General features: G+C 38.4%; 1 protein-coding gene across 2 annotated transcripts in view; it reads right to left on the minus strand.

The window, feature by feature from the left end:
- Positions 1-552: 552 nt before the first annotated feature.
- The window catches only part of LOC108367462 (uncharacterized), a 32,845-nt gene continuing 5,614 nt past the window's right edge, over positions 553-27,783 (minus strand). For both annotated transcript variants that reach the window (XM_017622076.1, XM_017622075.1), the window contains 2 exons: positions 7,315-8,366; positions 553-4,678 (listed from right to left, as the gene is read on the minus strand). In XM_017622076.1, the coding sequence (XP_017477565.1) occupies positions 1,234-4,678; positions 7,315-8,366 (4,497 nt within the window). In that variant the 3' untranslated portion in view covers positions 553-1,233. The remainder of the gene's footprint in view (positions 4,679-7,314; positions 8,367-27,783) is intronic.

The following is a 27,783-nucleotide window of genomic DNA, read 5'->3' on the forward strand; positions in this document are numbered from 1 at the left end:
TCGAGTTTTTATAAAAGTTTTATAAAGTCTAAAATTTTGATTTATATGTTTTTTTTTTAGATATGAAGATATATTTTGATGAAAAAACATAAAAAGTTTTTAAACAAAGAAAAATAGCCGATACTTAGGGCCGTTTTCTCATCTAACCTTTAGATTACCGGCCACTCTATCGTGTCGATATATGAGTTTTCGTTTTCTCATCAGCGCATTAGTTTCTCGAATCGATAAATTGTTGCTCACCCGATGCAACCTTTAAAAATTTGTACCCAACGTTAAATTTTGGTTTGGTTTTGGTTCATGAGTTAGTTATATTAGATATTTTCATCAAGGTTTTGGTTTTTGCTAACTCTTGCTCTATATTTGCTTATGTTGCATTGCCAACCTTTGAAATTTTATGACGAATGTAGTGAAGTTTCACTCTCGGAATTGTAGTGATCTTTCACTCTACGGAATAACAAATTTATTTTTACCGGTACGATAAGAAAACGAAAACACTTTAAAGTGAGGAACAATTTAGTAAAACTGTTAGTAAAGGCAACTTTACTGCTTACATTAGAAAACGGCCCTTAGGTACTAAAATGCCTATTCCCCATTTTAAGTTTCGCCACCGTATATAGGTATTTGAGTATTAAAAAAAGGAGTTAGTTCTGATAGTTTGAACAAGGAGAACGATTTTGTTAATGGTAAAAAGACGGCGGCATCAGCTAAGTATATTTTTTTTTATTTTATGTTTGCTGATTTGCTGTGCACCAACACTAAAATCATTAAAGGTTTCACGAATACTTAAGAACATTTCAATGACTATTAATAAAAAGTAATTTCGGTAATACTAAGAAATATTATTAGTTAAATTTATTATTAGTTATGCTACTTTACCTTAGTACTCCTTATGCCTATTTATGTATTAGCGTAATCACATGCCGTATACTACTTAACTGCCATGGCCTTACTGCTGTTGATACAATTTACTTACATAAATAACACTAATGACCACTCGGCAAGAAGGCAGGCGGCCAAGCATAGATGCATACACACATACATACGTATGTTTACCATGCCCATTGAAGAGGTGCGACTGCCCAAAAACGATAATGCTCATCAAATTCAGCAGCACTCAATCAAACAAAGCTCTCAGTGAAGCACAACCACCTTTTCACAACCACACGTCTAGCTTGTTTGCCGCCTACGATATTTATTGGTTTTTTCCCCTAACATGGCTGCAACGCGCGCGCTTTACTTCTTGCCATTGCTGCTGTTACTGCCATCACGCGCTGAAGCATTTGTGTTGGCATTCGTTTTACTGTCACTGTCACTGTCGCCGTCATTACTTTGACTGCCATCACTAATATCGTCATTATTATTTTTATTGCTGCTGTTGCTACCGTTGTCATTGTCATTGTTAGATCGCCTATATTTCGGTGCTATGTAGTAGAGCCCATCCTGCTCGCCTGTCACGGTTAGCTGTGGCAATTGTGGCGGCAAACGTTGGTAGGCGTTCGGCCGATAAATGGGCGAATAGACCTGCGGTCGCACCACCTGCGGATGCGAAATATATTCACTGTCCGGATTGATGGGTGGCAACGGTTGCCGGTAGTTCACGAGTATATCACGATGCAATGGTATTTGTTGTGGTTGATATTGACGTTGCGGCGCTAATTGTTGTTGTGGCGCGTAGTACTGTGATTGGTGGGAAAGTGGTGGCGGCTGCGGTTGCGGCGCGTTATAACGTTGTAGTTGCGCGGCGGCGTAGGGGTTTAGCGTCAAAGCCGGCTGGTAGGGATCAATAAACTCGGCGTCGGGATTGAGCGGAGGCCGATTTGGTGCGTAGTTTACGTAAGTGTCATTCTCTAAACTCCAAACGGTTTGCGGTGGCTGTTGCTGCTGCTGTTGTTGTTGCTGGTAGTTGGACTGTGGCGGCGATGGTGGTGGTGGTTGCCGATAATTGACTATGCGTCGCGCATTTATTTGCTGGAACGGTTCTTCATAGAAGCGATTATTTTGACGCGCATGCAGCGTTGGGCCGCCATAGTAGTAGCCGCTGAATCCACGCTGCTTGGGTGAAATGCCCGGCGGCGGACGCTCTATACGTTGATATTGAGGTGGCGGCTGTTGCGGCGCCGGTGGTGGAGCGTATTCACTCAACTCTTGCTGTTGGTTTATCGAGACCCATGGCGTTTGGGTAGCGATATGCGTGCGCGGTGTGCTCGGATATTGCGGCAGCTCCTGGTCTGCCGAGCGATATTCAGGTGCCACAGGCGTTTGTTGTAAATACTTCGCACCTAGACGTAGCTTTTTCGGACGACCTTGCGCAACTGGCGGTGATTGCTGCTGCTGATATGGCGTATCGGGTTGCACCGGCACTAGCGTGGTGGTTGAGTGATAACGCTGTTGCTGTTTTTGTGGATATGGCTCCTCTTGCTGACGGTTAGCATTCGACTTCTCTACGTCAATTGCATGGAATGAGTTCTCATCGTCCACAGGTGGACTGTAGGTGACCATTGGCTTGAAGGGCGCTTCGTCATATTCTGCTGGCGGTTGAAAGTCACCCGCGTTCGGCGTTGGTTGAGCAGGTTCCAAGTTTTTGGATGCGTCGAAACTGAACTCGTATATTGGCTTGGCTTTGGGTGTGCGCGGTATACTGTTGTCACGCAATTGTTGATTCTGGTAGTAGCGCAGCGTTTCGCGTATCGCATTCACCTCTTGTTCGAAATTCTCCAGTGGGCGTGGCTTGTAGACTGGCCCTTCTACAGGCGGTGGCGGCGGTGGTGGTCGTTTATAGCGCACCGCCTCCGGTTTGGGTGTGATATAGACCACATTTTGTGGCAAGTATTGTCGTTGTGGCTGCAGCTGTGGTGGCAAGTAGTTACGTTGGTTCTGCGGCTGTGATTTGAATGGTCGCTTACTGGTCGCATACAGCTTTATCGGCTTAGCCCGCATAGGCTTCTCTGTTGTGGCGAGAAAATCGTCAATAACATTCGTAGTAACACTACCAGGTTGACGTTTAGCTTCAAAGTATTCATAGTAAATAGGATTGGATTTCGAGAGTGTGTCCTGGTTGTTGCGTGGCGTTGTACCTTCAAACGCGATGGCATTTGGTCGCGGCTGTGGATATTTGTTGGAGGGAAAGATGGGTATGTGCACAGCAACTGGCACGGGTATGGATTGGATGACCTCGGGTGGAGCTGCGGTTGGGGAAGGTGCCGGTGGAGGTGGCAGCTTGCTCGGTGGCACCGCATGCGGCGGCTCTGGTGTAATGATAATAGTTTTTGGCGAATATTGATGTATTTTCGTGATGACTTGCGGTCGATATGGCGCCTGAGTTGTTGTCGAGGTGCTTGTTGTTGTTGTTGTTGAAGTGGTGGTGGGCGTGGTAGTTGTTGTGCTTGAAGTACTTGTAGAAGGCGTACCATAACCACGATGCCTGGGTGGTGGAGGCGTATTCGTTGTATGTACTTTCTCTAACTTTTCCAGACGGCTGAATTGATTAGCAGGCGGTGGCAACACAATACCCGGCACAAGTGGTCCCGGCGGCACCGGATTGCTGTAATTACTCTTGTAAACAAAAGTGTATGCAGGTGGGTAATACAAGGATGGATCATCTTCGTCGAAGTAGTCAGTGCCATTCGAGTTATCCAACGAACCGTTTCGTCCAAGTGGGAAAGGACCCAAATTGGGGAATGTGATGGGCCGCGCATTGCTCAGGAACGGATTGACAAACGTTTGGTTGTGATAGAGCCACGGCGGGTAGGGCGCCGGGTAGAGGTAACCCGGGTCGCCTTGTGCAGCATCTTGAGACGATCCCGGCCGGGTAAGAAGATTCTTCTCGTTGTCACTATCACCTTCGGACGATGCGTAGTTGGCTTCCGGGCCGGCGGGATAAACTGGTATCGATTCGTTAGCGACCGGATAGACGACCGTGAATTTATTATTTCCGATAAACTGTAGCGGGCCATTCTCTTCGAGCTGGACAGGAAATGGTGGCGGCACTTTCGGGTTCGGCGGCAATTTGATTTGCCTACCGGGCGCATCGTAATCATCGATGGGCGGCCACGGTTCATCCGGTTCGCCCTCATTGAGATTACCACCCTTGATCACAAGCAAATGATCTTCAGCCAACCAGATATCCTCTTCATTGAGGCCACCAAAGGTGCGTTCATTATCTATGGGCGTCTCCTTATTCGGCAAGTAACTAATTACACCAGGCCGTTTGGGTGGACGACGAAATAGCTCTTTTTCAATCAAACCATACTTGCCGTCACGCACTTGATCGGAAAGTGTTTTCTTCGATTCATCTTTGTTCTTCTTCGATTTGACTGTGTTCTCCTTTCCAGAGCCGGCGCTAAGTCGCAAGATACCATTATCCCAATTACTGAATTCTTCGGCATCTTCCAGTAACGCCTCATCGTCATCGTGATCTCTTCTCAAGTAAAAAGGCTTTGCAGTTGTGGTCGTTGCTGTATTTGTTGTTGCTGCAGGAGTTGTGCTCACCTTAGCCAAACGATAGGTACTGCTCATAGTTAATTGTCCTCCCTTGGAGCGTACATATTGATATGTAGGCTTGTGGGTTGTTGTTGAATTAGAGATAGTGCTGTTAGCTGTGACGGCGGAGACTTGAAATGTCGAACGGCCCTCGGAGTTTTGTATGTGACCCGCTACGAGTCGTTGTATCATGCGCGGCCTTAAGAAATAGTCAAAGGTGAAGAAAAGGTTATTGTAAATGGTAATTGGTATAACATATGTGCATTGTTTGCAATATAAGTTTTTTAATTAGCGTATAATAGCCAGTGAAAGTTTCCTGACAATATTTAATAGCGTAAGGATTATTTAAATTGTGAATTGTCAAAAAAAAGTTGTGATGACTAAAATGGGGTTTGGGGAAAATGATTTATATTGAGCTTAGTAAGTCAGCCCAATTGCAATCCACGGGTCCTTTGTAAGGTAGAAGGCTCTAGACAAAGGGAGTAACACAAAAATAATAGGAAAAGTGCAAAGACTCGCATGTTTTGGCATATTATATTACGCCTGTTTGGGACTTAAATACGAAGATACCCATTAGGTTCCCGACTAGAGAAGAATGGGACGCAGGACTGCCAGTAGCAGAGGGCGGTATATCCATCTACACTGACGGTTCAAAGATGGAACAAGGAACCGGAGCCGGTGTCTACTCGAAGGACCTGTAGATCAACCGGTCCTTTCGTCTACCGAACGACTACAGTGTCTACCAAGCAGAGATCTAAGCTATAGAGGGGGCGGCTAGTGTTTTACTTAGTAGTAGAGTTCCAGGAGACAAAGACTATTTTCGTCGACAGTCAAGCAGCACTCTGGCAGTAGGATGTAAATAGTGAAAGCGGGAATTGTATGGAAATGTCGCACCACGCTGGCGTCACTGAGCCGTACCAACGTCACTCTATGCTGGGTCCCCGGACATGGCAACATTGAAGGGAATGAGTCGTCGGCTGATGAGATGGACAGATGCGGCTGAGAGATGCCAACAGAAGAAGCGGATAGCTCCGTACTACCACCGTTTAGTGATCACGCTAGGAAAATTAATGAATACACCGTGGCTTTGACGAATTAGTTGTGTAACAAACGGGAAGACTGTGAGGCCACAAGACAAGGAAAACACTGAAACTCAATAGGTCTGCGGTAAGAATCCTTACCGGCGTCATCACAGAACACTGTGATATAGCACCAATGCTTTAACGGTGGAGAATACCAACAAGTACTCTCTGCAGAGGCTGCCATGATGAGGATCAGGACGAGTCAATTGACCACTTTCTGTGTGGATGTCCAGGTCTACCGACGAATCGCCTCAAGCACTTCTCTCCGTCTCTCTATACTCTTTTGATTATAGGTACTTGTCTTCTCCTGACACTCAATTAAATAGGGCAGTCACAATGGACAATTCCGTCTCCACACACGCCCTCCTAACCTAACCTAACATACTAATCAAAATCTAAAGAAAAGCAAATGATATTTAAGGATGACGTTTGCGAAGTTGAAATGAAAAGATCGTATTTTCCTCCAAAAATGAGAGGAATATGACCCCTGATTGGATGAAGGCTGGAAAACGGACGATTAGTGTTCACAAAAACGGACATGTTTTTACAAGCACAGCATTCTACAAAGCGATCTTCAAACAATCGAGGATCGATTTTCTTTCAGACATCCATTTGTGCATTATGGTATTTTTCCCGCTTCCAGTTTTCGATTTTCCTTCCCTTAAATCGCTCAAATTATGCACTGTGCGACACCAACGTCGACATGGCGGATGAACTAGTCTCCGATACTATGTAGCTAATTCGAAAACATGTTTTGAGATAAAAAATAAAATTACTTCCATCGCAGGTCATAGTAACACAGGAGATCGAGCGACTAGCATGTAAAAATTATTGGGCATTTAAGGGTTGCCAACAGAAGCTGTTTTTGCTCGATAGGTAATTGAAAATCAGAGCAAAATTTATGTTCTACAAATCTCTCATCATGTCCGTTCTTTTATGTAGCGCAGAAACATGGACGATGTCGCAGAAGGATGAGAAGGCTTTGGGGCCCCCGAAAGAACTATTCTACGCATGATCTAGATGAAGAAGATGGAATGACGAACGGTACAAGCTTTCTAATGACATGGACATAGGTAAGCGCATATAACTGTACGTATGGATGACGATACTACGGTCAAAAGTCTTTCGACTAGGCGCCCATGGGTGGCCAGCGAAAGAAACCACGCCCACGAATACCTGGAAGGACCAGGTGCAGAACGATCTGTCAGCACTTGGGATGCACAATTGACACAACCCCGCAAAAGAGAGAGGCAATTGGCGAAGTTGTAGTGCCACATATTTAAAGAAAAGAAGGATTAAGGAGCGAACTTTTCAGACAAGTTTACGTCAAATGTAATTTCCGTCTGGGGGTATTTATATTATCCGCTATTATATATATTAACTACATTAGTACATATTCGACAGGGTAATTACTTCATTCCCGATTAGACCACTCCTTTGATTACACGCCACGCCCCGCTTATTTAGCTGCGGCTTCGGTACCGAAACGACTGCTTTATCTCTCCTTAAATCCCGGAACTGAAGCTGATCATTAAAGCGTTAAGTTTGTGTTTAACCATTTACAACGCTAGTGCTTGACCCACAATAGCCTCAACTACCCACCATTATTACAAATCATGTGCAACAAAAACAATGAAAATATGTAGGCAGTAAATCGCGAAATGCGCATCGTAAATCGCCAATCGCCAATCACTTGGCCGCGGCGCTTCGTATGCTGGTTTACTAAATAAAAATGTCTAAAATGGTAACTCACGTTTTTGGTGTTTGTGGCAGACGCGTTGAATTCGCCTTTCCGACATCGCCGACGCCACCGCCACCGCCGCCGCCATTGTTGTCTATCTGCTGCTGCTGTGCTGGCGTCGCGCGTTGCACGTTACTTTGCACCGCAAAGGTGGCGATTTGTTTTGACTGGCGTTGCAGGAGTGGTTGATTGTGTTGATTCGTCACCGCATCGTTTGGCGCGGAAACTATTGATGACGCTTGACGCGAAACGCCATCGTGACGATGAGTGTTCAGCGTAGCCACCGTTGCAGACGTCACAGATGGCGACAATGAAGCTGTTGATGGCGGCATTGCCGATATTCGTGCTGCCTTAACGGTTGCGCTCGTGCGCGCTGCTTTGATGGTGGCATTTTGTTGATTGTCGTTGTTGTATTTATTGTTTTTATCTGCGCTGCTATTGCTATTGTTTTTGTTATTGTATTGTGTCACGCGCTTTATTTGGCTGTTGTCAATTTGTTTGTTGATTTTACTGGCAACAGCACTCCTATCGGCGGTGTTCGCTACCACCGCATCCGCACCGCTTGTTTGAGAATTTTGTGCTGCAGCGGCGCTCAAATAGCTACGATTTTGGCGCACATTCGTCGGTGTGCTTCTTCTATCAGCAGTGCGCGCCAGCCAAGCCGTAGTAGGGGCCGCGGCGGTATTTTCTTTAGAGCCGCGCGGCAGACGGCGAGCTGTATGTGTTTGTGTCGGCTGCCTTGGCGTGGTTAGCGCCACCGTTTTAGTTGTAGTTGTAGTTCTTGCTGTTGCTGTTGCTGGCGCTCTTGTTGTTGGATGCGTCATCACTGTGGTTGGTCGCGGTGTGCGCATTAATCGTGGCGCACGTAACGATGGTGGCTGTTGTGTTGTTGTTGACGTGGTACGTTTACCCATGTGCGCGGAAGTTGACTTCTCTAGCTCCGCCGACGCATACATTGTTTTTGGCTGTAGCGTGTCAGCGCTTGTGTGTTGCGATAATAGCAACAACAACAACAGCGGCAGCAACGGAAGTAACGAAATAAAGTGCAAGGCCAACGACTTCATCTGTAAGGAAAAGTAACAAACAAGAAGTAATGTTAGTGCAACGGATATGAGTTAATTTGATAATATAAATTTATTATAGACATTAGGCATTTAGGTTTATGAATAAAAGTGTTACAAGTGAACATAAGCGCTTGCACTTCTTGTTTTTACACCAGAGGTATGCCGCTCCTGCAACAAATTGCTGCAAATAACAACTAGCCGACGTTAAGCGCGTGCTAGCCCATCTCTTTCAACAACAAAATCCATATATTAATATACGCAGATCCCTGCCAGTCGCCATGCCGCATGCCTATCACCTGACATATGTATGTATGTACATAAATGTTTAGCTCAGCTCTTACTGGCACGAGTCGTGCAGCGCGTCGAAACGATTTATGCTAATTAGCGGTAATGGATTCAACTATCTAACAATTCATGCAAGCACTTGGAAAAACACGGACGTGCTAAAGTTTTGGCAGTCTCGGCTTAATACATATATATGCTGTTTCTTTGCTTGCTGGTTGCCCCAGCTACTCTGCCTGTATGACTGTCTGTTCGTGTGGCTACTCATCTCCTACACTCTACGACAGCGTTGGTCCACTTTCGGCTACACGTTTTGTCTGTATGCCAGTCTGCGTGGCACGTGTTGCATAAATTTCAACATTGAAGGTTGGAAGGAAGAGCGCTTTTATGCTTGCAATAATTTAGTTTGAAAAATAAGACATGAGGATGCGAATACCGTTTGAACGGTTGGGCAATTTTTAAACAGTTAGGGCTCGTTTTTCCCCCTCAACTGAACTTAGTTTAGCTATTTTTTGGACTTAGTCAAGAATAAGCTGATTAAGGCAGTCTGCACATGGGTCGTATAGCTTTAGACGCGTATTAGATGCTACATACGAAAGTTGTACGCTTTGATGCCGCACACGTACATTTAAATGAAGGGCTGTATACGAGTCCCCAGCTTCACGAATTCGTCAAAGGAAGCTAGCTGCAAATCGCTTGGCGTACAGCAGTGTTGGTAGCTAGGCGTACGTACGCTTAGAAAAGAGAAAGAAGAAGAAGTTTGTTTACAATTTTCCGCGTGCATGCATTTCATTAAAAAAAAAAAACGATAAAACAATAAAATCCGTGCAAATAATAGAAAAATAACTGAAAATTAATTAAAGAAATAATAATTTTGCATCACTTAACATTTTTTGCCTGATACTTTGACGCTTTGAAGTTCCTTCGTGTGCAGATCTTGAGGGGTAGAGGAATCGGTGCTGCATAAAAAATTTTATACGCGTCTAAAGCTATACAAACCGTGTGCAGACTGCCTAAGAAGTAGACTAACTTTTGGCTGAGGTTAACCTACTTTTTAATCAGCCTATTCTTGACTAAGTCCAAAAAATGTCTAAACTAAGTTAAGTTGAGTTAGAGAAACCAGCCCAAAAAGCCCATCAGGATCGGAATCGTAACAACGACCAAAGCCGATGACTAGCGGCTTGTGGTATTGATAAGTAATAGTAACGACAAAGGCTCTGGGAGTATTGATTTTAAAGCATCATTTAAGCCATTTTTTTACCCACTTGAAAACACTTTCGAACATCCAAGTATGTAACCAGTCTCCCAAACTCTTTTAAATGTGCATAGCAGTTTAGATGAAACTAGTGGTGGAACATACAGTGGTTGAAAAAATTATAGCCGCACCACATATTATAAAGATTTTGTTGTTCAATAAAATTCTGAAATAGGGCGTTCTTAAAGCGTTTTCTGAGATAACACTGCCGACACAGATCGATATGAATTAAAATATATATGTATACTTAATATAAAGTTTATTATTAAATTTTTGCTTGATTTTTAATGTTCATGCAGACGAAGTCGGTGGCAGAGCTGGTAGAGTTATAAATTGAATTGTTGGAAATCTTTTAATGCAATACGCGCAGAAAAGTTGATTTGCCTTCCTATATTATATGGGTGTATGTAGTATGGCTACGGTGATCAACTATTTCATAACTCAAAGAAGTGCAGGTTAGGTTTGGTTAGGTTAAAGTGGTTGCCTCAGCCAAGGGAAACACCCTTGGACAATTAAGAGATTATCCTTTGTGATACCACGAAAAAACTGAACGGATTCCCCTTATTTAGTGGGCTATATGCCGTGAGCCGATTACCAAATTTCAAATGCGGCTTATTTCGATCCCTGAGAGCTCAGTGGTAGTTAAGAAGTGCGAGCCATAATGCTTTCATCTTAGCCTCGCGAAGGTTGGACAGTCTAAAAGAAAGTGTGGATTTGAAATTCCTTGTCTTACCGCGTGATGACCAATCGCACAAGTAACTTGTTTTTAGGCACCTTTCAGGTTTGCTGCAGCAGATATACGTCCTCTTTTCCTTGTTTTATGCCACAAAATGAGCATCGCTTTCTTTTGGCCATTTTATTAGGTATTTAAATAGTAGAGTAGTGACTCGGCACCCTCACTAGATTTTTTAAGAAGTACTCCGACGCGATTGATAGAAAGGCCAGATATTCCTTTACTGATTTCGAGTGCACCATCACACCGTTTAGCAGTGAGTCTACCGCTTGCTTGATGACAGCAATTTCTACCTGAAAGATGCTGCAGAAGTCCGGTTTTGATCCGTCTTCTCGTGAGGGAATATAGGTTGAGAAGGAGCTTCTGGGAGTCATTTCGGAGGAGCTGAAATCTCTGTGTTGAGGGCGAAGTCAAAGCCCTCCAGAACTCCACAGTGTTACAACCCGGTTTCCGTGAGCCTAATAGCAATTTGTGCTGCAACAATTCCGCTTGCCGACTTTATTTTATTTTAATTTTGCCTATGGGACAAAGCACTGTACATGGGTCCCCGACGACTTGTAGGGTTTGCACGAATGTATCCCCCCAGGCCGTGCGACGGTCGTCCAGAAGATTGCAAAGAAGTACATTTGACTGTACGGCGAAGTACGAAGTACAATAGCTAAAAAAAGTACTTTACTTTCGAATGAAGTACGGTTGGTCACATTAAGTATGACCGACTCCGAACGGCGACTGTATTTGAAGCTGTTTTTTTAAGGCATATGGAGGTTTGCCATTGCCTGCCGAGGGGCGACCACAATTAGAAAAAACTTGTTTTATTTTTTATTTTTTGATGTTGGCCTGAAACTGGGCTCGAATTCAGGCCCTGCGGAATGGTAGCGCGCACTGCTAACCACTACACCAAAGCGGTCGCCGGCATTAATAATTTTACTGAATTTAATTTATAATTTTTCTTTCCTTTATTATGAAGTTAGTATGTATACACAGATATGTTTGGAGACCAATGGGGATACGATGACTCGCCTCCTGGCAAATTAAGCTACATACCACAGCAGAAAAGTTAAATGCAATAAGCACAATGTAAAAACTATATAGCGCTTAGCTTGAATGCAATTAATTAGATCTAAAATATAAATTTTTTCTTTACTGAATTTTAAACCAGTTTTGGACAACTAAAAAATATTTTGGCTGATAGTTGGTTGTTGGCGTTGCTCTTAGCCGTCCATAGTTGCAATTTCAATGGACCACTTCACAGTTTGTATGCCACAACAACGAGCAGCAAGTATAAACTAAATAGTATGTGAGCTTGTATGAATGTATGTATGTACTATGTATATACACGCGTTTGTTCATTGGTCTTATGGCCTGCATAACGGCAACATAGCACTAACGGAGCAACAATCTGAGCTAACTATCTTAGGAAAAAATAATTCGAATTCGAAAATTTTTTACTGTATGAATTGGTATTTTTTGCTTGTTACTTTGTGATTTTATTTTGTTTTTGTTTACTTTCTGTAGCTGTATGGATTTCAGCCAACACTGTCAATCATGTCGCCTGCCGTCAACAACAGTCAATTCGCTAAATTGCCAATTTTAGTGCCATTTTTTGTCAATGCGCGGAAATGCGCGTGGCCAAAACAAAAAAAAAAAAACAACAGAATCACAAAAGTTTCAGTCTCGAAAGATTCTTTCGAATGCTCCAAAATGAAGTTGTTAACCACAGAAAAGCATGACATTTGCGATTTATGTATGTCGGCGGATGGACGGCAAGCAACCGGAGTAAAGTCAACAACGGCAACAGGCTTGCGCACAGAAGCGCCATCTTGGTCGTCGTACGAGACTTTGAATTGCGGCCAGCTGAACCGCAAGGCAACTTGAGTTTGCTACCAAAATTGGCTGTAACGTCATTGAGTAGCGCGTGCAGACACTAACAACTCCATTCAAACAATTTGCTCATTTCATTTACTATTTAATTTATTTATTTTCTGCTTAAATGCAGTCAATGAAATTTATCCGCTTCACTTTTGGCGGTCAAGTAAACGGAAGCTCTGAAGACGGTCTGCGCTAGCATATTTAGACGAGAATTCTTTGGGGATGACTATGCAATAAGCAACTTGTCTGTGTTGTAAAGATAAAAATCGATACGCAGAAAGACCAATACATATTTGTTTATTGAGCTTTTGCTTCAATAAATTTATTTTTCGGTTGCTTTGCTTGTCGGTCAACCAGCAGCCCAAGTTCAATGGCAGCCGGCAGCTGTGGTGGCTCTCAATCGGCTAATTGCTGGATTTGTGCGTGAGCGCTGTAAATGTTTGTTCGATTTTTTTGTTTTACATAAGCAACGTGACTTGCATTACGCATTAAGATCTTAAGTCTACAATTAACGTCCCAATTATCAGAAGAAAAAAAAAGTTACGGTTTCATCTGAGTCAAATTTTTTTTTAATATTATTTTACTTGATCCTCTTTCAAGTTAAGTTGATGCTAATCAAATATAGTGTTTGAGCATGTTGCAATTTTAATGGAAAACTTTTTCTATTGCTATTTAAAACATTTCTAACCGTTTTAATTATGTTACATATTTGTTTCTAACGCGTTTTTGAACTGAATTCGGAAATAGGGCGGTCTTGAAAAGTTTTTTTTCGATAAGGCGTTTTCGAACTGGCTGCCGAGACAGATCGATCTTCGACCCAGCAGTCGCCATGCCTTTTACAAGCTTTTTTTTTAAATTGCTTTGTATATAAGTATGTTAGTTTGGGTGAAATCTTGCAATCAGTTTTTAACAAAGTTTCCGAAGAGCTGGACACTTAAAATTTCAAATTTAGCTCAGTTACTAATTTAATATTATAATTTGTATTATCATTATAATTTTAATATGTTTCGCCAGACAGAAATTGAACCGAGAACCTCCTCGAACCTAACAAATAATAGCAAACATCACAGCACACTCAGCAGATATTTCGAATAATGTTAATGAATGTTTGATTTATACACTTGTGGTCAGCTGATTAAGTATAGTCACATCTTGACCAGTTTTGGCTAGTCTTCTCTTGTCTATTTACTGTTTGTATTTTTTATGTAAGTCGAGCACATTAAATAGCCAACACCATATAAATCCTCATTTTCAAATTCGTACAAAATCAATAAACTTTAACAATTACACCCAAAAATTTTAAACTTTTTATTCGGAATTTTAAAATAAAATTTTAGGTATGTAGTTTTATAGCCCACAAGGTTTAAGTAGGTTAAAGTGCAAATTTCAAGACGCTAAAAAATCGCGTTGATTTTTAATATTTTTTTGTTTGCTGACGTCATTTTAAAATTTGGGGGATTCTGATTTAATTTGTTGAATTTTTATAATATTTGTACAAAATTTATTATATAATGAGCTAGACTTGTATTACAAAAAAATATTAAGTATCGAATAAAAAAAAGAAATATAGCCAAAACTGGTGAAAATAAAAAGTTTCTGTTATTTCTTCCACCACTGGAGAATTTCATTGACTTCATCTTGCAATCTGTAACGTTCTAAACTATTTGACAAAAAAAAATCTTATTTTGAGCAAAGAAGTAAAGAGCTTGTGCTTCAAGAGTGATAATAAATATTTGGAGAAATGGTTTCTTCCTTAAGCTGCATACCAGCGGTGGTAATCATTATGAGTAAAATATATTAAATCAGTATTTAATCATTATTTTATGATTTTAATTTTTCCGCTCAAAATAATAATTATTATTGATTTTTATTTTTTCGCTCAACGGAAATGATTATTATTTCATTTTTATTTTTTCGATCACAAATAATGAATTTTTTATGATTTTTATTTTTATTAATTATTATTGAGCTTTATATTTCCACTTAGAAATAATGATTGTTTATAAAATTGAAAAAGCTATATAGACGCAAATTACTGAAATTGTGACTTATTTCTTTTATTAGGGTGTCGCCACCTCTGAAAAGGATACGGCGGAAATCACGATGGTATAGTTTTTGAGGTTTTTGAATTTTGATCATTATTCTTAGGTTAAAAAAATAACACTCAATAATAATTATTATCCTTGAGCGAAAAAATAAAAATCAAGTAGTAATAATTAGCACACCTCTTTTCACTTATTTCATAACTATTTTAGTTTGACAACTTTAAATCGGATTTTATGTAAATTGCTAATATTTTTTCGAAACTTTGGACTGGCATTTTTTAATTTTGTTTTAATTCGTTGTAGATGTTCCATGGAATTTCATTAAAACAATTTTCAGTTTGATTCAGTGATTTGTTTTTAGGTTAAGTATTTGAGCTGCATTTAGTACATAAAAAGTCGGACTTCTGCAACGAATTTACTTTAACTATTTCCCGTAAATATTTACAGTTTGTCCGTACCGTACATGTCACTATATTAGGTGGAAAGTAAGTTATGTTTATTAATTTGTATAAAATAAATTATTTTTACTTAAAACTAAATGGTTATCTTTGAAAATTCCTTTAAAAATTCCTACAATGTATACAAATATGAAAACTTATTTAAAGGTGTGTGCCCAGCCTTTATTCAGACACTCCATAGATAAGAACAAAACGTTTGCGGATTATTGAATTCCCAACATAAACGTCTTAATTACACGTTTCAATATTGAATTTCAATTAAAACTTATCGTAGAGTGAAATCAAATAATTGCTCAACACAAGGCACATGCGAGTATCAACTCCGCGGTAACTTAATAACAAAAAAATAAATCAATATTGCACTTAGGTACATATGCATACATACATACTTACATACATATATGTAGAGCATAAAAATTGCAGTGAGATAACGAGTATAAAATACCTTTCTAATTAGAATCGGTGTTGGCAATTAATTAAAATTCTTAAAATATTAATTAGATCAACTAAAAGAACTAATTAGAATTATAATAAAGATACGAAATTCGCCTACAAAGCTACATACATACATATAGCCACTGATCAATATATTAATGGCATAAGCTCGCATGTACACACAAAACATACTACATAGATTAGTTGGTAGTTGCTTCAAAGGCAGTTGGTTAAGGCAATAATGAAATTGTTGCACAGTGGGTGTGTGACACACCCGCAGCTATGCAATGTATATGTGCATGTAGTTGCATGCAGCGGGAAAAGAATAAATTGCAAAAAGCAAGTGAGTACAATGGCCGCAACAATCGATGTGGAAAAGCGTTCGCACACCCAAACACCAACATACAGCCGCCTGTATTAAATTAAGTATTTTTCCTAAAGCAGTCGCGATTTGTGTTTTTTTCCCCCTGTACCCGTTGCTGCTGCTGGCAGTTGTGAAGCGTGCGAGCGCTTACTAATGATACCGTTAGTAGCGTTTTATTGCCACCACTAGCTAAGAGTGTAACAACAACTCTGTTGGCAACCGAGTACGGTGGCCCACCACACCGTTACTTCTGGTTCTAGCCAATGTGCTTTTTGGTCATTCGCACGCCTGCGCGCGCCTCAACACCTCTAGTCGGCCGGTTTAGGCGACTTAGCAAAAATAATTCGATTGCAACGCTAGTTGCATTGCCACTTTTTCTTTCAGCTTAATGTTGGGTATGGTGTTTTTATAGTCTTACATATTTATAAAAATTTTTCCACTTCTTTTTTGTTTGTTTACTAATCAAATGCGAGTTCGTTGCTTTATTTATTTATTACAAAATTTTTGTGTGTAGTTTTTTTTTGTTGCATTAGTTGTTGGAGCCTACAGCGGCTAATTGGTTAAAAGGCGGCTGCAAATTTATACCACATGAATGTTACATTTATGCGCACATACATATATCATACACACATACATATACACTACAGTATGGGTTAGGGATATATGCATTTTATTTACGCGCGCATATTTGCATTGGTCAGCCTTTTCTTTGTATTACTAAATTATATCTACGAACGTTTATGCATTTACGGTTTTGGTGTGGCGCATTCAAAAATTGAGTGATTTACGTCTGTGTCCTTGATTTTACTGTTAACATTTTTTTCAAGTCAGTAGACATTTTTTCTATCTACCGTTAAATATTTTGTTCAAATTTTAATGTTTTTAATGAAAGTACATACATACATATGTGTGTATGTACATGCGCATATGAACATCAGGTTGCCTACCGCTCTAGTTGCATAAATGGGTTTGTTTTTTTCCTAGAAAATTATAAAATTTTATTTACATATCATCACCTAAAAATGCAAAAGGCCGTAACTAAGAAATAATTTTAAAGTTAAGGAAAACTCTGCTCCTATTCAGGAGACTTCTAATAATTGTTTATTTACTATTTTTTAATACCAATGACTTTTTATGGGTCCCCCCATTCCATTCTCTTGGGGTTTTTGGGGAGCTATAAATACAAGTTAATATTAAAAAATTGTTAAATAAACAATTGAGTATTGATATTGAATGTGTTCGTTATTCACTTCTCAGTACGCGCAAAAAGCAATGATAAAGTGAAGAGAGGAGTATGAGTAAATTTACAACCAGCTGGGGTCTTGCAACAAATTTGAACTTGGCATGACCTGCTTGCGTTTTTGATAATTCGAAATTTGCAAGTATCAAAAAATTTAATAACAGTGTTGTAAAGGAAATCTTTATATTATAACGAACAATGGAAAATAGAAAGAGCATTTTAAAATACAAAATACTCGTACAAATACTGCTTAAGAAAGTATTTAATATATAAATACAAAATGCTCTTGTAAAAAAGTATTTAAATAAAAATACAAAAACGTATTTTATATTTTGTATTTGTATTTTACGTACATGTATTTCAAATACTTAGCGCCGTTGTTAATTGGTAACAATAGAAAATAAGAACCAGAATGCGTGAAAGTAATTGAGAAAGTTAATTACATATTCATACATACATAAGTAGATAGCTATACATTAATGAAGAAGGCGATAATTTTGAAAAGAAGCATCGGCGATTATTCGAAATTTAATAACAAATTTAGTAAAGTTCGCTGAAAAAGTGCAGTTCAGGGGGACCACCCTGTAAACATTAGCCAGTCTTTAAGCTTCTGAGTTTTCTACTTCTTTGACACACACTTCACACATAGCAATTTGAGTTCCCCTAAAGCAATAAACTTGCAAAGTTATTAATGGTTCATAAAAAAAAGCGCAACCACTGAGTCAAATCAATGAAAATGAAATGAATCATACATACAGTTGGATATGCACAGTTATTGAAATATGACTGCAACTGCATAAATGAATATTCAAATATGTTACATAAGCAATTAATGTAGCAAATGTGCTAAATGCTAGACAAATGATTATTAAATATAGCCATACATATATATATATATATGTAACACTTCAGTTCGAAGCTATTTATTCCAATTTCATTACTCATGGCAATTGCACTTGAAATAATTGGCTGAGAACCAATCGACGAACGAGTTTGCATTTCCGTTCAGAGCGATTATGTAACAAAATTAGGGTGTGTTTCTTGCACTTACAGCCGGTATTACGTGTGTATATTATTACCACGTACCTTTATTTTATTGCCATAACAATTACAGTTATTCCAATTTATTAGCACAAACCAGTTGCTCAAGTTTCGTTCTTAAACTGTCCTGCAGAATTTGCACAATCACCACTGACACTGACATAACCATTGGACCAGCAAGCAGCCAAGCAATGATAATTTTGCTTAAATAGAATGCAAAAGTGCTCATATTTATAATGAATAAGTTAAAGTGGCAGTCAAATTGAACTGTCATAAAGTGTCACCATTTGCCATTTACTCGTTCGGTTCGTGCAATGCGGAGAGCTAACTGTCAAAAACGCAAACGGATTCGTTGATCAAAGTAAATGCTTAAATTGAATTGTCGCTTTGGCTTTTGCCCAATTGAATGACTAGAAAAAATATAAAATACAAAAATTCTTTTGCAGCAACCAAAAAATATTAAAAATTTTAAGTTGACGGATATGTATGTATGTATGTATGTATTTATGTAGCTAAAATACTTAGAATATTTCGCGGCGGTGTTATTTAAAATTCTAACTGCACTCGTCAAGCTAATTAACGAAACTGGCTGAACTAGTTTGGCTGCGACGGATTTTATTAGAATTCTTGTTTTAAATTGAATTTGTTTCCTTTTTTATTTACATACTATATACGTTTATCAAAATTTCAAATGAGTTTCAAAATCTATCACTCGCGCTGGTGAATGACCGTTTTCAACACGCTCTAATTAGCAAAATTTTTGCTTGAAAGGGGCGTCGAGCTTTGTTATGAAAAATATGCAAATTAACCAAAACACAATAAATGCTTTTGGTAAATATTTTTCATAAATAAAAATATAAAAATTTAAAAATAAACAAAGCAACAATATAGTTAGGCTGCAGAGTACATATGTAAATAGTCGCAGTGATATTGGTAAAATTATGCGCCGAAAGAAAGCTCCAAACGCAGCCGTGCGAGAAGTGCAGACAATTTTGCTTGTAGTCAGTGAAGCTTCACCCAAAATTCATTTGACATTTTGGCACTTAACTAAATAACTGAAGTCTGCTTTGAAAAAAAATGCGTGGAAAAATAAAATTCAAATAAAAGAAAGGCGGCAATAAGCTGCAAGCAAAATGTGCGTGTCTAATTTGCATTTCACTCTAACTCATAGCTGACACGCGACGATGCACCCACGCACCGGAACTGCAGTCAAGCTTCACGGACGTTAATTACATTTTACGTGAATATCTTTATACTTTAAAATGGCACATACATAAGTATTATGTGTGTAGGTGTCAAAAATGGCAAGAGAAATTTCAATTCAATGTTTCATACACCTTTATGTTTTTATAATGCATACCCTTGTGGTCAGCTGATTAAGTTAAGTGACATTTTGACCAGTTTTGGCTATTTTTATTTTGTCTATTTCATGTTTATAATTTTTTTTTTCATAAATCCACATTTAAAACTTCGTACAAAAATTATAAAAATTAAACAAATTTTAACAATTACACCAAACAATTTTAAAATTTTTATTAATAATTTTTAGAAAATCTTTTAGGTATGCAGTTTTATAGCCCATTAAATTTTAGTGCGTCAAAGTGCAAATTTTATAGCGCTAGCAAATCCGATGATTTTTAATAATTTTGTTTTGGCTGACGGTGTTGTGCATTTTCTTCCATATAAAGTATGCTCGACAATTACTTTTATATGGAAGAATACGCCCAGCACCGTCAGCAAAAAAAAAAAATATTAAAAATCAAGGCGATTTTCTAGCGTCTTAATGACCTATAAAACTGCACACCTAAATCTTTTCTAAAAATTTTTAATAACAAGTAATTTTTAGCAAAAAAAAACCGACTTCAACTCTCATATAAAAATATATATATATATATCTCATGATCCGATGATCGGATCTTAACCAGATTAGTATAGAACCACCTCTGAGACACTACCTTTCCGATGCGGTTGACGTGGTCCAAAGTTATGCGGTAACATACATAAAAAAAAAAAAAAAATAAAAAAAATATTCCGACGAACTGATAACCTCCTCCTTTTTTGGAAGTCGGTTAAAAAGTTTAAAATTTTTGGATTTAATTGTTAAAGTTTGTTGATTTTGGTTTGTGGGTTATATAATGTGCCAAACTTTTATAAAAACAAATTATAAACATTAAGTGCCGTTTTCACTGTGGGGGGTTTACACAAACGCGGCAGTTAACTTTTAACTTTAGTACTGAAAACCTCTAGTTAACTGCCAAAACAGTAAAAAACGGCCCTAAATATCAAACGAATAATAAACAAAACTGGTCAAAATGTCGCTTAAGTTATTCAGCTGACAACAAGTGTATGCATGTATATATGTACATTAGGGCGGACCAATTTTTTTTGCTACACGCGTATAGCACAGGAGGACGCTACGTGTAATTCGAAGCAAATTTTCCGAAGAAACCATGGGTCTAAAATCAATTTAGAGTTTTCCAAATTGGGAAAATAGATTTGGAGGAAATGTGAAAGTTTTCATTGTTGCGCCCTCTGGTTGAAGCTTTAAGAAAAAGATAAGTGCAGAAATGGATTCCTCATACCAAAATACCCCTTGTAGGATATTTTCTATATAAAATTTAAGCACTTCTTTGCGACACTACAGCAAAATGGTAAGAAAGCTATTTTCGCACTTTGGCAAACTCCAAATTGATTTTAGACCCATGGTTTCTGCGCAAAATTCGCTTAGAATTACACGTAGAATCCCATACAAATTGACCCGACCTAATGCAAAAAAGATGTTGCCTTCCACGCTCCTGTAGCCGGAAAGCCCGAAAAGATAGATGGAAATTGACGAAGTGTAGTTCCATCTTGCATTCTTTGATTACCTTAGACTTGGTTTCAGTAGCTGATATAGCTAGGAGTGTTATTTGGCATTATTATTTTCTATCCTACAGGCCTCACATATGATCAGGACTTCAGCCTGAAATATGCTGGCATGGTTTGCCAGGCGAAGGGACCGATTGACACCTAGCTCCTGGGAATAAACTCCTGTCCCTACACCCAGTCCATCTTTGACCCATCAGAGTAGTCATAGATGGCTTCGTTATCAGCAACTTTGCCCCTCGTCTATTCCCTTCTGAATGGAAACTGCATAAGTATATTCAAGCCAAATTCAGGCGTAACACCATGTATGATTTTAATGTTTGCTCTCGCTTTATGCATATTTTATGCATTTCAAAAATTTTAGAGAAGGCTTGAACAATTTTTAACCGCATTTTTGAAAATTAATTATTTTACTTGCAATTTCTAGTCCTAAACCTAAAAACGGATGTAACTATATCGCATTCCACTACGCTTGCAAATTTCTTGAGCTGGCCTGCAGTCTCGCACATAATTTACCTTACATTTCGCCCATTTCGCGTAACATTTTCGTGGTCGGCACTTGTCAATTTTAATGGCTGCAAATTCAACGAAGTACCAAAGCACCTGCCCTGCCTAACAAAAGCGCACGTACCACCACTCACTTTTTTCGTGAATTTGCCTTTCTTGGGCAGCGTCTGAAATGACTGTTTCATTGGCATAGGTTTGCTTAGAGTTGTTAGTGCTGTTGTTACTTTTGTTGCGCTTTGTTGGATCGCGTGCGGAAAGGCGCTGACCACGTCAAGTATGTATGTGCAGACAAACAGCACAAACAAACAAACAAAAAGACAGACATGTCAACATGCAGCACATTTCAATGGGCCATGAAGCTGCCAACACTATCGAAACATAGTTAGGAGCATTTTTTTTGTTTGTTTGTTGTAGTTGCTGTTGCTGTTGCCGTTTTTGTAGTCGTACTGGGCAATGATGGCCGGCCAATGCTCACAACAATCTGTAATGGCTAATGGGCAGCAGATAAATGGATAATGGTAAGGTATTGGGCGCATATGTAAGTAAATAAGTAATTGCGCATTCTACCGATGTCTATTTATTTGCGCTCACTCCAAGCGTATTCATGTTTCATCGCTTCGTTGTGCGGTTCGGTTGTTCGCGTTCGCTGCTTAAGTCTTTCGTTTGCGACGCTGTTGGCGATGTTGGTGTTGTTTGTTTTGCTCTGTTACTGTTACTTATTGATGTTTGCTGTTGATGTTGCTTTTGTTGCTGGCGCATTTCATTAAATGTTGCATGCCATGCGCTTCACATTCTCTGCCGTGTGGTATGTGATAATAAATTGTGTAAACTGTGTAGCATTTTGAATTGGCGGCAATTCAAGAGAATTTGTCGATTGCATAACTTTCATTTAGTTTTTTGCTTTACATTTTAGTATTTTTTTCTTACTGTACGGATGACATAAATCAGCGATTTTCTATGGTTTTTAGTTTTTTGGTTTAAAAGTTACAAGCCCTCAAGCGTTTCAAAAATATCATCCATTGAATCGCAAACTTTCTTTTACGCAATGAAATTCTTATTAGTTGTAGTCCCACAGCTTTACCCGCCAACGCTTAGGCTTTCGTTATACTTCATAAAATACATACATAGATGTGTATAAAGTTAGCATCACTAACAGCAATCCTTACATAGCAGTTAAAACACCAACAACCGTAAGCCATTTACAAAGTGATAGATTACCTGCGCTGTTTGTGGTAAATTAAAAATTTCGGCTGCGCTTGCGCTACATTACATTGCATGCCGTCAATTGGCTTTTATTTGCCTCGCACATCTGCCTTTTACTTGACTAGATGAATGGACGACAGGTTGGCTGGTTGGTTATTTTGATGCATCTCGGCTCGCGTTTTCGCTTAGTTTGCCATTATTTGGCACAGCGTGAAAGCACAATTGTTGCCCCAGTTATGCGCTGTGAATTGTGCCATGCGTCTGGGATTTTTCTCAGTTAGTATTTATTTGTGTGTGTTTGTTTTTGTTTTTTTACTGGAACACAGCTGGACATCTTTAAGGTAAGTTGTATGCCTTTTGTGAAATAATTTCTGTTTCGCAGTTTATTGACTAAGCAATTTTGCTATTTATTTTATGACGCTGATTAATTGTATAGATTTGCAGAAATTGTTTGACTGTTGGCAAGGCATTTAAGATATTTTTTTCAAATACATAAGTGCGTTTAAATTAAAAAAAAAAAATACCTGCGCTCTTAATTTTTATTTTGGTGTAAATGCTGTTATTTCTGTTGCAATTTTGATCCAAACATCCGCATTTTTTCTTATACTTTATTTTTATTCACTTTTCGTGTTAGGGATGGGACTTTTTGTCATAGAAAATGCTCCATCGAAGATCTGAGAATGAAAAAACTGAGCTCTTGAAAAGAACCTCTGTACGGATACGGGCACATTTCTTACTCCTTCTATAATCTAATATAGGATTTCATGTCTCTAGGAAGTAGTAAAAAATCACTGTTTCTTCTGAGTTCTTTGGAATTTTGAATTTTACAGCGGCTCAAAAATTACTTACGCTATAGCAGCGTGATTTTTCCGATTCACCTTCAAATTGAAATGTCCAGGTGGCTTCCAGATTCAAGAAGCGTTTCCCAGACTGAAGTTTCTTGCTACCGGCGAGGCATGTAAAATAGTCTGGACTACAGATTGACCTAAAACAAACATCGCATTTTTTCGGAAAGTCATTTTACAAAGATGGTACTTTACCTTTCAAAGTTCTGTGATACCTGACCCTCTCAGCCAAGATTAAGCTGTCATACGAGTTAAATTTACAAATTTGTTCGATTGTTTAATATAGACGCCTTCTTAAAAGTTATGCCATGGCTGCCTCCCTAGAATGGCTAAGGGTCATATAGGCTCTGTTGGATCCACCTTCTACGAAAGTATCTTCTTCGTTTTCGTTGCCATCAAAGTCCGTCATGGACTAGAACCCACCACAAGGTAACCAGCCAAGGGTGCTTAGTTTGTACAGTTCACTTTTGTAACTCTGTACTAACCTTGAAACCATTTTACAGGAGTCCAACATTTTTAATGTTCTCTGGCTCTCCGAATTGATGTTGACGAAGGCCCCATTACTCCTCCGACGAAAATATTCCCGGACAATAATTTCCCTCTGCAAAAATGTTTGCTTAGAATATGAATAGGTACGTTCACGCATTCGTAAACTTTTTTTACGAAATCTAGGTCCAAATACCGCGGCCACAGTACTCCTATCACCAAGTTTGGATCAATCAGACACTAAGCTTATACCTAATTCCCACCAGGCAATGCAATAAAATGACAAAAATTACGAAAACATAGCAATTACTTTTTCTTAAAATCTCAGATATTTTTCACGATTTCTTCAAATAAATTTAAGTAAAAGATTTGAAATTTTAAGACAAAGTAACTGCTTTATTTTTCATCATATGGCTCAATGACTTTTATACCAAGCGGCGGGGATTCCCAGAGACAGGCCATAACATAAATATTTGGCTTTCAAACAACGGGCTTCCTACTTTCCCATTAAGTGTCCTATAAAAAAATAGAATAGGTATATGATCGTCTTCGTCAGATAAAGCCCAAATAACCTTTTTTCATTCCATGAAAGTGTTTGCTGAATACAGTGACTCAAGCTGAAATTTGGAAAATCATTGCAGAAGAAAATGCGAAATGGAGTCACATAGAAATAGCCAAAACCGCTAAAGTGGCTCGCCAAACTGTGAGTCGAGGTTTGAACAAATTTAATGATAACCTAATGGCGTTTTCTTTTCTACCTAAAAATGTTGCCTTGTCAATGCCATCTACGCATAAATACTAAGGAAAGGGCAATGAGAAGGCAACATTATAATATACATATTTGTAGAAAAGAAAATGCCATAACTATTGGTCAAAAGGTGGATAAGGAGAGCTAATAGTGTCAAGGGTCTTTTTGGAAAAAAAAACTTCGGACAGAAAAATCGGTCAACAATACGTCTCTGATTTGATTTACCGTAAGCTGAAAAGAGAGACTCGCCCTTAAGTCTGGAAAGTAGGAAATAAAAGCAATGTTTCAATTTGTTCGTGCTCACTCCCAAATCTAATTCCTCCATTTAAGTAGCTAAGGACCTGAAATTTTATACCCTATTATCAAGTTCAATTCAGTACAAAGTATAATTCAGGGCTGATTAAAAATGTAATAAATAATTAATAATAGGTTCGAATTAAATTTGTTTTGTATTGAGCAAGTTTATGAAGCCTTTGGCATAGTCGATGACAGCATTGTGTTTACTTATTTGGATTTTGGTGCAGATCTCTTCTATTTACGCTCGCCTACCCTTTAGGATATTTAATTAAAAAAAGACTAAATCTAAAAATTACATAACATAATAGCGCTACTTTGAGGTAGTTATTTTTAAAGTAGTCCAGCTTTAGAAAGACACGGAATTGGGATAAAAAGAATTCGCCGATATATGTATGTATATCTACCTAGAAACATAATATTCTATGTGCAGACACAGTTTATATATATGGTTATAGAAACCATGGACCTAAAATTAATTTGGAGTTTGTTAAATTGCCAAAAAAGGTTTCTTAGCATTTTGCTGTAGTGTTGTAAAGAAGTGGTTAAATTTTTTATAACTATATGCTATAAGGGGTTTTATGATATGCGAAATCCATTACTGTACTTATCTTTTTCTTAAAACTTCCACCAGATGGCGCAACAGTGAAAACTTTCACATTTTATTCAAAAACTATTCTCACAATTTGGCGAACTAAAATTTGATTTTAGACCCATGGTTTCTTCGGAAAATTCGCTTAGAATTACACGTAGAACCCTCCTGTGCTACACGCGCATAGTCAAAAAAATTAGCTCGCCCTAACATACATATTTATTACATAATACTAATTCATCATGCCCTGTCACCGTCTTTTAGCTTAGAGTAAAAGCAACAATAAACCAACACAAGTAATCTGAAAATAATCAATAGAAAGCGTGACATAGCGACTGTCAAAAGTGTTATAACGCTCCACAAGCATTGTTCGCAATTTGATTTGCATTTCGCTTGAACACATACATTTTATTTATTTACAATTCGCAAAAACAAAAGTGCAAACAAACACCACTGTGATCACCAGTCAATCACTGGCAGCACCCACCGAGCAGATCAAACGATTGATCGCTAACACGATCACATAGTTGAAATGAAAACAAACACAATATCAAGAAAAACTGTAAAAATATGTAGTATAAGTACCAAAGCAATAAAACAAAAGCATTACCAACAGTAACGATTTGCAACAGTAATCGCACTGTTTCGCATGCGCATTCGAAATGAGTTAAGCGACTGTGGAAGGAAGGCACGGTTTATGCATATAATTTTTTGTAGCTCAATAGGATGGGACAACACCCCCGCAAACAATGAACGCATATGCTTCTATGAGTGGAGGGATTTGTTGAAGAAAAAGCAAAAAAAAAAAAGAACTCGCTTACACTCGTCGTGTGGAAACTTTTGAACGCTAATATTTATCCAGCTTGCAAATGACATGTCGCCCTCCGACTGGCGTGTGTGTCGCTTTTCATTTTACAATGTGCATTGTTACAGCTTTTTGATTGTTCGCATCTAATTGCATTCACTTTTGCCTTTGCGCTGCTACTCCAGTCAATCATTTGATGACTGTTTGGCGGAAATAGAAACCCATTCAAGTTGTCAACATTTGCAAATGAGGCAGCAAGCGGGCCATTGAAATTTATGGAATCTCACGAGTGTGCTTAGATTAATAGAAGAAATAACTGTTTGCTTGTTGACTGAAAATAAAAGCTGTAGGTTAAAATTTCTTCCTTTCTTTATTCTTATTTTTATTAAAATAGGAGGTTTGGCATTGCTGCCGACGGGCGACCGCTATTATAACAAACACCGAGTTTTTCATACTACACATCTCTGGAAGTGTACATGGTTGAGTACTGGAACTTGGTATTAAAGTATATGAAAGCAATCGCATACTCATGCAAAAAAATTAGGGCTATTGGAAAAGGGGAAGTGGCGTCTTCCAAATGTACTTAGTTCAAATTTTTACCCATATTTGTGTGTAAATATAGTTTTTCTGTACATGTGTTTGTGAGTGAACTCCTCCTAAATGGCTGGACCGATTTTAGCGAAACTTTTTGTGTGTGTTTGGGTGGGTCTCTGGATAGTTTGGGTTCACAATTTGCCACCAAGTGACTCTGGAGCCGAGTTATTACTAAAAATCGTCAAGTGAGAATAAGTGAAATGAAAACAATGACAAAAAAACATAAAAATTAGGATAACTGAAAGGGTAAACAATTTATTGAAATTTATTGGTAGGAATCGAAATAAATTCAGTCATAAAAAATTTAGTTATTGAAAGTTATGAAGTTACCGAAAATGATCGAATCATTGAAATTTATAGTTATGGAAATGTGTCTAGTTATCCATGTTTATTGAGTCATCGCAACGTATCGAATTATTCAAATTGATCAATGTTTATTGAGTGGTCGAAATTTGTAGACACAGAAACTTAGTACTCGAAATTTACGGATAGTTATCGAGCTATAAAAATTTATTGGATGAGAGAAATTTGTCAAATAAATAAAGTTTATCGAGTTATCGATATTTATGGAAGTATCACGTTATATAGAGTTATAGAGTCATCGTAATGCATGGAATTCTTTCAAAGTTATCGATATTTATTGATTTATTGAAATTTTTTGAAGTTTTTGGAATTTTCAAAATATATCGAGTTATCGAAATTTCAAGTCTATATACATACATAACTCTATCGAGTTATCACTGTTTATTGACTTTT

Source organism: Rhagoletis zephyria, unplaced genomic scaffold, assembly GCF_001687245.7.
Source record: "Rhagoletis zephyria isolate East Lansing unplaced genomic scaffold, Rhagoletis_zephyria_1.1 Rzeph_scaffold_02694, whole genome shotgun sequence".
NCBI lineage: Eukaryota > Metazoa > Arthropoda > Insecta > Diptera > Tephritidae > Rhagoletis > Rhagoletis zephyria.